This window comes from Panthera tigris, chromosome B1 (assembly GCF_018350195.1).
Source record: "Panthera tigris isolate Pti1 chromosome B1, P.tigris_Pti1_mat1.1, whole genome shotgun sequence".
Taxonomy (NCBI): domain Eukaryota; kingdom Metazoa; phylum Chordata; class Mammalia; order Carnivora; family Felidae; genus Panthera; species Panthera tigris.
In genome coordinates, this window is record NC_056663.1 from 81,190,919 (window position 1) to 81,203,135 (window position 12,217).

General features: G+C 39.5%; 1 protein-coding gene across 1 annotated transcript in view; it reads left to right on the forward strand.

Moving 5' to 3' along the window:
* Positions 1-616: 616 nt before the first annotated feature.
* Positions 617-12,217, forward strand: part of LOC122238071 (collagen alpha-1(I) chain-like) — a 108,318-nt gene continuing 96,717 nt past the window's right edge. The window contains exons 1-2 of the mRNA XM_042984753.1: positions 617-625; positions 2,900-2,964. Of these exons, the coding sequence (XP_042840687.1) occupies positions 617-625; positions 2,900-2,964 (74 nt within the window). The remainder of the gene's footprint in view (positions 626-2,899; positions 2,965-12,217) is intronic.

Here is a 12,217-nt window from a genome sequence, read left to right on the forward strand (position 1 = left end):
AAATCTGTTACTTGGGAGAATGAAATGATTTCTAAAAATCAAAGTTTACACAATCCCTGAAACACTGACTCTCTTCCACATGACAATCAATGACAACAGCCTGTTATCCATCTGCCAAAAACAGTACTGGACTTACATGTTTGCCTGGCTACCTCAGAGAAGAAACTGAATAAAACAAGAGCAGCCCCCTTCCAGAACAGTAACAGCTCCCTCCAGTTAACAGCTAAAAGAAACAAATGCAATATGTCTCACTAGGTCATGGAAAAAATGCTTTGGATAAAGGCAAGCATAACCTACAAAATTAGGTGATGTACTTTAAGTCCGGACTTGTTCAGTCCAGTCCTATCTATTAACTTTTCCACAGTGACTTACTTACCAGTCAGAACGCAAACACCTAGTAGAGCTCTCAGAAGGTTTCAGAACCCCAAATCTCCTCCTTTATACATCCAACTACTAAGAGAATGTTAGTCTTCATTAATTCACAACTTAACTGAACAAATTCCTTAATCCCTTACCACCAACATAAAAGTACAGTAGAAAGAACACGGGCATGATACAGTTCCCACCACGACCAAGCTTAGAGTTATGAAGTGTGTCAGTGAGAGATGGGAGAACGATGACGGTGGTAAGAGCCACACAATATGTTCAGGCTGTTTATCTAAGGAGAACACAGGATGAACAACCAACAATCTATGCTGTTTTCTTTGCCACAACTACATGTTACATGCATCCTGGGCTTTGTTACTTACCATGCAATAAAAATACAAATTGAGTTCAACTGACTGTCAACCAGTCACATCAGTATGAACAATAAATGGATAATCCAAAGCAGCCTTAATAAAAAGTAACCACTGTAGGGGCGCCTGGGTGGCTCAGTCGGTTACACATCTGACTCTTGATTTCGGATCACATCACGATCTCACCTTTCATGGGATTGAAACTCGAATTGGGCTCTATGCTGACAAAACGGAGCCTGCTTGGAATTCTCTCTCTCCCTCTCTCTCTCTCTGCCCTCTCCCCAACACACGTGTGCTCTCTAAATAAATAAATGAATGAATAAATAAATAAAACAATAAATAAATAAATAAATATTAACCATTGTAGGCATTTTTCCAAAGACGTACAGATGGTCAACAGGCACATAAAAAGATGCTCAACATCACTAAGCATCAGGGAAATGCAAGTCAAACCACAATGAGATGTCACCTAACACCAGTTAGAATGGTTTTTATCAAAAAATTGTCAAAAAGAAATAACAACTGTTGGTGAGGATATGGAGAAAGAGAAACCTTGTGCATTGTTGGTGAGAATGTTAATTGGCGCAGCCACCGTGGAAAACAGTATGGAGGCACCTAAAAAAAAATTCCATATGATCCAGCAATTCTACTACTGAGTATCTACCTGAAGAAAATGAAAATGCTAATTCAAAAAGTTATATGCATCCCTATGTTCATTATTTACATTGTAATTTACAATACCCAAGATATGGAAGCAACCTGTGTCCAACTATGGATGAATGGATAAGAAAGATGTGATACACACACACACACACACACACACACACACACACACACACACACACAGAGATACTATTCAGCCATAAGAATGAAATCTTGCCATGTGTGACAACATGGATGGACCTTGACAGTATTATCCTAAGTGAAATAAGCCAGATGGAGAAAGACAAATACTACAAGATGTCACTTATATGTGTAATCTAAAAAAAAAACAAACAAAACAAAACCACAAAAAACCCAGACTCACGACACAGAGAACAGACTGGTAGTTGCCAAAGGGGAGAAAAGTTGGGAGAGAGGGGCAAAATACGTGGAAGAGAGTAAGAAGTACAAACTGCCACTTAAAAAATAAATAAACCATGAGGATGTAATATACAGCATGAGAGATACAGTCAATAATATTGTACTAACATTGTAAGGTGACAGATGATATCTAGACTTATTGTGGTGACCATTTCACAATGTAAATAAATGTCCAATCACTATGTTATACACCTGAAAATAACATACTGTATATCAATTACACCTCAATGAATTAAAAAAAAAAATTAACCAGTTTTTGGAATATATTATGCTTTATCAAGAAAGGTTTTAACTCCTTTCCACATGTTGTTTACACTAATAATAAAGCTATTATATATACCCTGAGAATATAGTAAATTCTAAAAAAAATTTTTTTTACATTTATTTATTTTTGAGAGAGAAATAGAGGATGAGTGGGGAAGGGGTAGAGAGAGGGAGACACAGAATCTGAAGCAGGTTCCAGGCTCTCAACCGTCAGCACAGAGCCCGATGTGGGGCCTGAACCCACAAGCCGTGAGATCATGACCTGAGCCGGTCGGCCGCTTAGCCAACTGAGCCACCCAGACACCCCTTAGAACACAGTAAAGTCTAAAGAAAGGCTTGTGCAAGACTCAAATATTGCTGTGGAAAATCTCTAAGTGGATGACACAGTTAACCAGAATGGTTTTATTCTATATTCTATATTATAAATTATATATGAAATATATATATCTATATTATAAAATTTACCAAGGCAAAACATATTTTATCATATAAATCTCCCCACCCTCCTCTTGAAGTTCTGACTGTAGGCAAGAAACAGCCTGAACAGAACATCTGAAACACACCAATTTGAAGATTCAACAAACTCTCATTACCATCACTACCAACTGCAAAGGGAGGGAGCGGTCATGCACATGGTTCGAGGGGTGACATTATACAAGAGTGCATCCATGGTCTCCATCAATTTTCAGTACGGCTCAAGTATTCAAAAAGAATCAAAAATTATCCTCTTATCACCACCACCACTACCACCCCACAATGAAGCACCAAGCACTGTTTGGACACTTTATACCTATTAACTCCCGTAATCCTTACAGGAATCCTATAAGGACTATTTTAGAGATGATGAAACAGGTACAGAAATGTTCAGGAGCTTGCCAAGGCAACCTGCTCCTCTTAAATAACCTCCTCCTGTGTCTCATGCATAAAGCAGAAGCCTGGTAATCAAGGATTTGCTTATGGTTTTATTTTAGTCCCTCTAATTCCTTCCCTTCCCAACTTATTTGGTTTCATTGTTCTTTCCTTCTTGATACACTTTCCTAGAACACAGGAAAAACCAAGAGTTTTATCAGGGCAGCAATGACAAAATGAAGTTCATTTTAATCTAAAGAGTCCAAAATAGGCATAAGAAATCATAAGCTGTGACTCAACAAGACATAAGGAACCTGCACGAGGGCTTCACACCAACAGACCATATATGTGTTCAACTCTTAATATTCTTTTTTTTTTATTATTTTTTTAAATGTTTGTTTATTTTTGAGAGAGACAGAGACAGAATGCAAGTGGGTTAGGGGCAGAGAGAGAGGGAGACACAAAATCCAAAGCAGGCTCCAGGCTCTGAGTTATCAGCACAGAGCCCAATGCAGGGCTTAAATTCACGAGCTGTGAGATCATGACCTGAGCCAAAGTTGGACGCTCAACCGACTGAGCCACCCAGGTGCCCCTTTAATATTCTTTTCTTATGATAAGTCTGTGGAACATTAAAATTAAACTCCTTTTACGAAATGCATTTTCTTTACATTTCCATTGGTTATTCTCAAGAGTCCTTCATGGAAAACAAAACAAATCAAAACTACTGGCTCATTTTTTTTAAAGGTAATACTTTTCCATTCAAGCAAATGTAGAGATGGAGAAAATTTAAGTATAGGTAAAATATTAAAATACTCATCTTAATGGCTAGCACACAGCTGACAATCACAATGCTATCTATAGATATTGGCAAAAAATATTAGTCTGCACTCTGGAGGGTGTGGGGGAAGGAAGGAGGAGCAGACGGGAAGATAAAGCAAACCGTGTCTCGGTATGGCAGAAACATCGGCTGGTGGCACTAACACTTCAATTCTTATGTGCCTCCTAATCCCTGCCTTTTCTTGCTCTACTGCAGGGTTTCTTAGCATTATGGGATATTAAGCAGCATCCCTGCCCTCTACCCACTTGATGCTGTTGAATCACTCATGCCCTGCCTCCCCCAGTTGTGACAACCCAAAATTTCTCCAGTTCCTGGCAGAGGAACCACTGCTGTGCTCAGCTATGCTTTTCTCTCCTTTCCTCCTTGTTATCTAAGTGCCTCGGGCCTCAACAGTTTTATATGACTCTACTTCTAGACACTAGGACACAAGGAATTGCTGATCTCTTCAAGAAGGGAAAAGAGAAAGAAGTTAAACATACACATTCTTCTTCCTCTTTTTCTCCTCAAACAAGAAAAGCAGGAACAAAACAACCATTCCTCAGAATTAACTGGTATGTCTTGAGCGCTTACAACAGGTATCACCCAGGGTCAAGTGCTGCTGGGTATAAAAGACTTAGTTCATACCCACAATGAACTTACATCAAAATGAAAAAATTCATCAAGTACCTACTGTGTGTCAGGCCAATAGTTCTTAATGCTGGTGTACATTAAACTTACTTGTAACACTTTTATAAAAACTCCCCGCCATAACCCTTGAATAGAATCCCCTAGAGGCAGGTCCATGCACTTCTGTGGTGGTTGCTGAAGTGATTCTGATGTGCAGACAAGGTGAGAACAATTGTGCTAACACAAAGATCATAAAGACACTGCCTGTGTACCTCCAAGTAACTCAGTCTAAAGAGTTAATAGATAACTGTAATAAAAGCAATTAAAACAAAAGCTAGACTAGACAAGCTGGCTTGTACTTTTCCTCAAAGTTACAAGATTTTTAGTGCAAGCCTAACATTTATGACCACCGACTCCAATTTTATCAACTGTGTAGGGGATACCCTATGAAGTATAAATACAGACACAAAAACTGCTGAAGGGCAGGATGCAAGAGCTCTATCAACTGCGTCTTCAGCTTTCTTTCTCAATCTCTTGATTTTGAAAGGTTATCCCAATTGTAAGAGAAATACTTTCAAATTAAAAATACGCAACACTAACAATGATGACTTGTTATTTAACTTTCTTATTTTTGTAGTCTCTTACTAATAAGACTGCTCCTTCAAGTCAGAAACTGACTTATACAGTCCTCATTCCCTCCCCAAACACAGTGGACAGGCAGCAGGAGGGTATGAACTGCTTGCTGAATTGGTTAATATGGATGCCACAACAGGCAGAAGGCCACAGTGAGGATGCACCTTCTTAAAGGAGCCTTTCCCCAAATAGAGATCAACATCTCAGCCTGCACAATTTGACAAAACTCCTCAGTGTCTGAATGCAAATAAATGCTATAAATAGTTTGTGTGCCAATCATCTGAATGTTAATCAGGTTAATTTTGTTCACAGTTAGGAGGAAAACATTTAAAACCAATGAAACATTCCCTGAAGCTTGAACAAATTTCATAAAAACCCTAAGCACACAAACAAAAACACAGGAAAATAAAGAGGTGGTTATTAATCATGCCAGACTGCAAAGCCAGCAATGGGCAAAAAGCAAAACAGGAAGCTATAATAGAGGGGACGGCAAGCCATATACAACCTGCCATCCTGGGTTTCAACAGGGGCTAAGTGCTAATGCAACATGCACTGCATTATTATTCCCTTTCACGGAAAAGCTACAGTCAGTCTCTGCTAAAATTAAGACCCATTTTGCAGTTCATCCTCCCTTCTCCCCAGCTCAGCTTTTAAAGAGTCTAAGTCTGACCAAGGCATATCAGCTCAGGGTTCTCACACATGCTCACTCAGAACAAGGAGGGGATAGGATCGGGCCAAGTGGTAAGCCTTTAGGTGAGATTTCAGTCTGTTTGGGGGCACCTGGGTGGCTCAGTCAGTTAAGCATCTGACTTCGGCTCAGGTCATGATCTCATTGTCTGTGAGATTGAGCCCCACTCTGGGCTCTGTGCTGACAGCTCAGGGCCTGGAGCCTGCTTCAGATTCTGTGTCTCCCTCTCTCTCTGCCCCTCCCCTGTTCACACTCTGTCTCTCTCTCTCTCTCTCAAAAATAAATAAAGGCCCCCCCAAAAAAAATTAAAAAAAAAAAAGTCCTTCTTCCCCCCTAACTTTGAAATCTTTTCAGGTCATTTAAAAGAAAGAAGATGGTGAGGCAGAAGATGCTAACAAATTAATTCTATTCTGTCTAGCCCCTAGGGAAGAACTCAATGCTGAGTAAGACTGTACTTCAGTTAGGTAAGGATCTAACCAACAAGCAATAGATGTTTCCTTTACAGGCAGTGTATGAAAGCTTTTTTTTAACACCTCTGATCACTATTATCCTTAGGAGAAAATCTGAGAAATTAAATGCTGATGCCTAACTCTAAATGTTTTTCAGCTTATAAGAACTCCTACTACATGGGAGAACTTTTCTCACTTTAATACCTTATAAACTAATCCATCTCAACAATCAAAACCATATTCCAAGACCACCGGTGTGTCTCCTAGGAATAAGAAAATGCCAGTACAAATAAAACTAATCCTGCAACCCAGGTAGGAGAGAAAGAGGCCCATTTTCACGTACTCTGTGAAGCAATGGTGTCTTTAAGGTTCATCAATCCCATCAGTTGCCTGAGAAACTGCATATAATGGATAACCCCTATAGGGCTGGAACACCTCACATTCCTAGGAGACTCTGACCCCAAATCATGTCACGGAGAGGAGCAGGGTATTATCAAGGAAACAGGACAGAGAAGGCCTGTCTCTTGTAACTCCAGCTTACATATATTGGGTACCTCCAAATAACTGCAGCTTTGCATCGGCAGCTGGGAAATACTGGCTTCAATAAGAAAAACCCAGTTTTCCCAGACGGATACCTCCTGGCACACAAAGAATAACACAATGATATAAAAGACATCATTCCTATTTCAGTGAGGAATCTGACCAGGACACAGGAGAACATTTTTTGTTTCTTAATACTTAGCATTTTATTATTTGTTTTTGTCCTTTGCCAATTTTGTTTTTTACTGGGGGTGTCTTCCTATTGATTTTAGAAGTTTCTTACATAGAATGGTAACTTGCTGCAAATATATTACCTAAAAGGTTGTTTGTGTGAGTCCATGTTTCGTCATTTGTAAGTGTGTATTTGGCCATATAAATGCTGTCACATCTATCAAATCTTCCTTTATGGCTTTTGCCTTTTACATTTAAAAGGTCTCTAGAGGGGTGCCTGGGTGGCTCAGTCGGTTAAACGTACTTCAGCTCAGGTCATGATCTTATGGTTTGTGGGTTCAAGCCCTGCATTGGGCTCTGTTCTGACAGCTCAGAGCCTGGAGTCTGCTTCACATTCTGTTTCCCTCATTCTCTGCCCCTCCCCTGCTCACACTCTGTCTCTCTCTCTCTCAAAAATAAAATAAACATTAAAAAATTAAAAGGGGGGAGGCTCTAGAGCTAGCTATTAATTACTCCCTCCTATCTCTTGATGAAATGGCACAACCACCTCTCTTTCTCCTTCTGTCATTATGACAAGAATCCATGCCAGAATCTTTCTACACTGAGCATGTATTACTCCACCGGAAAAAAAAAAAAAAAAAATTTAACACTAATGAATGCTATAAAAAAAAAGCCACAGATAAATTCGAAATACTTATCTTTAAAAGCTCTGGGCAATTTAAGTAACTTCTTTAAATCATTAAAGGGCATTCTTCTCTTAACTCAATTACTATAGTTTTCTCAAAAGCCTTTATCTACAATTGTCAGGGAAATGCTCCATCTACAAATTCCCAAACTTGATATTTCACAACGTCATCACCAGGATTCCCACTGCTTAACTCTTCTCAATTCATTTAAGTCCATTAGACTCCTTGTAACCCATGACCTCTTATCTAGATTGGACTCAATACTGCTCATTAACATTCTAGACTCTAAAAATCACATTGATTTTTATAAACAGCAATGTTTTCTGAATGCTTACTGTGCACTGGATCCTATGCTCAGTGTAAAATGCACCCCCCCCCACCGCCCCCATTTTAACACCTCTGAAACCAGGAACTCTACAATCAATGGTATGTCTGACATTGTCCTCAAGTAGTACATGAAATAATGCAATGAAATAATTAGCAGCATCTTAGATTAGATGAAATATGGAAGTGTAACTCATTTCATCTTACTATCAATCTTGAGGCTGATACTATCATCTCAATTTTTCACCAAAGTGAATGGCACCTCCCCCAAAGTTACAAAAAGCAAGTAAGTGTTGGGGCTTAGACTTTAAACCCAGGCAATCTGCCTCTAGAGCCTCATCTCTTAACTGATTTGCCAACCATTGGCCAGAATCATCTTTACCGACATTTCTCTCTAATCTTGCTATCAGGCCATTAAGTTATCCCAGAAAGTAACAATTACCTAGTCTACAGCCACATCACCCTTCCCATCAGGCTTTGTCCCTGCTGGTTAGATTTTGAATTCTCCATAGATTTCCTGGCACACTACCTATGATAGTTCTTTCAAAACTTTTCCATTATTTTTAAACTTCCAATACCATCTGCTGGTCCGCCCACCTCACCAACCCAGTGAAGGGACCTGCCTCCCATACTACTGGGAAAATCAGCACACGCTCTGCCATCTCCTTTCTTCCAACTTGGACTCCATTGTGCTTCTGTCTCAGACAACTCTCCCTCCTTACCATGGTTATATTTTGTCACCTGCACTTCAGATCACTAACTCCATTATCTTTAATTGCTCTCTGTCCATTAACTTCTTTCCTTCAACCTTTGGAATCAAAACAATCTCATCGATTCTGAAATATAAGTCACTTGAGGGCATCTGAGAATCTATTTCTCATTTCTCAATCTGCTGTGTCTCTTCACAACTACATTCACTTGATTACCCAGGCTTATCCTTCACCATAAACCATACAACATTTTCCCACTCTGAACCTACTTCTGGAATCTCTCTTCCCTAGGCTTTGTTTCACTGCTCCTCTGAGCTCACATGTTTCTTCCAGTTTCTTCCTCTATCCACTTTATTTTTATCTTTTTTTAAGTAGGCTCTATGACCAGCATGGAGCCCAACACGGGGCTTGAACTCACGACCCTGAGATTAAGGCCTGAGCTGAGATCGAGTCAGATGCTTACCTGACTGAACCACCCAGGCACCCCTCATTCACTTTAAATATATGCCTCTCCCTTCTATTAATTTCCAACTGTGCACTTCAGTGGAAGAGTCAACTTACTGGCTCTCTTTCATGGTTCTCTCAGAATACCTATCCACCCTTAGAAGTCCAACCATCATCATTTCCAGGAGATGACTCTGGATTCATCACTGTCCTTAGCTATCCCACCTTACCTCAACATGTCAATTCTAGTTTATCATTCATACAATCTTTATTCCTTCCACAACCAGTTCTTCCCTAATTTTTAAGTTTATTTATTTATTTTGAGACAGAAAGAAAGCTTGTGTACACGTAAGCACAAGAGGGGGAGGGGCAGAGAGAGAAAGAGAGAGAGAGAGAGAGAGAGAGAGAGAGAGAGAGAGAGAATGAATGAATCCCAAGCAAGCTCCACAACCAGCACAGAGCTCCACAAGGGGCTCAAACCCATGAACCATGAGATCACGACCAGAGCACAGATCAAGAGTCGGACACTTACCCGAATGAGCCACCCAGGTGCCCCAGTTCGTACCTATTCTTAAGAAAAGGTTTTATTAATTTTCCAGCCACTCAAGTTGGAAACTTAAGAACACTCTCTGACCCCTCTCTCCCATTACTCTATAGCCAAATAACCACCAGTTGGTTTTTTTGCTCACAAAACCCATCTCATATATCACACAGATAATTCAAATACTTTCCTATTAATCTGCTGGCATCACTGCATGTTCACCTTCAGTGATTCCCGATGCTTCCTTATTCTGGCACTGTAAGGTCTCAAATTCTCACTCCAACTTAACCTTTCTGAACGTGTCTCCCACCTGACCACACTGAGCCCTATCAGGAATACCCACAGTGGTGAGGGAGGGCTGCTCACCAGCCTGTGGGTCTGTGCTGTCCAACACGACAGCCGCAGGATAAACACAGCTATGTCTAAACATAACTTAATTAAAATTAAAAAAATGCAACTCCCCTCAGTTGCACTGGCCACGTTTTAAGTGCTCAGTAGCCACTTATGGCTGGTGACTTTTATCCTGGACAGTATAGATACAAAACATCTCCATCACTCCAGAAAGTTCTGTTGGACAGTGCTATACAGATCCTCAGCATACATGCTTACCTCTCTGGTCTTCCATACCACCTCTCTGCCTAGAACACTTCTCTCCTCTCCCTATGCAAATTCGCATGTCCTCCATACCACAGTGGTCCTCATGCAAGTTGTCTGCTCAACCTCTTCCTGTATTACCCTGCAACAATTCTTGCAGTGTTGCTGCATTTAATTTTTCATTTTTGTGTGTCTTTTAATTATTGAGCCACTCAGAACTAATAAATATTCAATGGAATAAATGAAGTACATACGGACTATAATACTGCATCAAAATTATCAAATAATGGTATATGTAATACCTCCTCTCTATTAAAAAGACATGTTTTCTTTCAATTTAAACAAAAGATCTTGCATTTAGCTAACTAAATGACTTAATTTAATGCCTAATTATAATACTTGAAAGATAATTAGTTCCCCTTTTTTTTCCTTGTGGTGTTTGACTCTGAAAGAAAAAAAAACCTTAAAGGTCTGAAATACTTCCACTTTGCATAAGCACACCGCAAAGAAACCACTAAAGATAGACAAGGAAAAGAAAATGAATGAACAGTTTGAGTAACTATACCCTAACTATCTGAGATTATAGGAAAAAATATCTATAGTACAGCCACCCTAAAATTAAGGAGAAACTACAAATAGAGCATTTAAAAATTATAAAAATTATGTATATAAATGGTTTTGAATCAATAGCTAAGACCCCTCTATCTTTCAAATGTGAAATCATGAATATTTACATTCTGAGCTCAAAAACGATACAGATGCATAATTAACTGTTATATATGTATGTGTTCCTTCTTTATATTCAGGATTATTGTCTTAAGAAAATTAGTTCAGAAATGGATCCACACTATAGTTCTGGGTTCTTAACAAGGGAACAAGTCTCCTTATCTGAACACTGGAAACTGAGCAGAGATTTGGAGGAAATTGCCAGGTTAAGGATTCACTCAGACCATAAAGAGTTACTTTAAGAGGGAGTCTCCCCTGAAGTTCTGATTTGAGCTTATAACAAAAACTACAAAGATGTAAAACTCCTCAGATACTGTAGTTCCCAGTACCTTCCTAAAAACTCTGATATAATCACTGTAGTTGAACTATTTGTGAAAGTTTTGACTTTTTTTCTCTTACATAAATGAATGTTCTACAGAGCCTGGTCATTCTGCAAATCAGCCAGCAATAGCTGTGTTACTGTTTTTACCTAATAGCACTTGTACATCTCTAAAATTGACATCTCTAAAAATTTTTAAAGTTATTATTTATTTTGAGAGAGAGACAGTAAGCAAGCAGGGAAGAGGCAGAGAGAGAGGGAGAGACACAGAATCCCAAGCAGGGTCCGCACTACCAGTGTGTAGAGTTCGATGCAGGGCTCAAACCGGCGAACCCGTGAGATCATTACCTGAGCCAAAATTAAGAGTCAGACGCTTAACTGACTAAGCCACCCAGGAGCCCCTAAAACTGACACCATCTTAATAATGCACAGCAAAATCATTTTAATTTAGATTTTAAGTAATTACATTCATGCTAGTTTTGCTTTTTTTTTTTTAATAAGAAAGTTACTCCAGAGTATGTGTTAAAAATACTTCAGTATTTTTGCTGCAAATCAGATGACAGATCACCAAACTGGACTGAATATGTGCACTACTAGGTAACAGCAGAAAAGGAATATAAAGAGCCAAGAGATTTCACTTCAGAGAGAAAAGGTGATGCCCCTATTTGTTATCAAAGCATACCCTGCTAATCTTGGCACAAAAAGTAAAACCAGAGCTTCCAGTTGCTGAACACAAAGTGCTAGGAGAGTGGCATGCCCGGAGAGGACACGGGAGCTCTGCGCCCCTTCCTCTGTACCCTGCCCTGTGTACTTCCTCCATCTGGCTGGTCCTGAGTTGAATCCTTTATAATAAACCGGTAATCTGTTGGTAAAAGGGAGAAAGTAAGGGTGAAAGAGAGAGACGGAGAAAGAGAGAGAGGAAGACAGAGAGAAAGAAAGGGAGAGAAAACAGTAAAACCACACACAGAAAACACTGAAACGACATACCTTTATAGAGAACACTTCATCAGCCTCA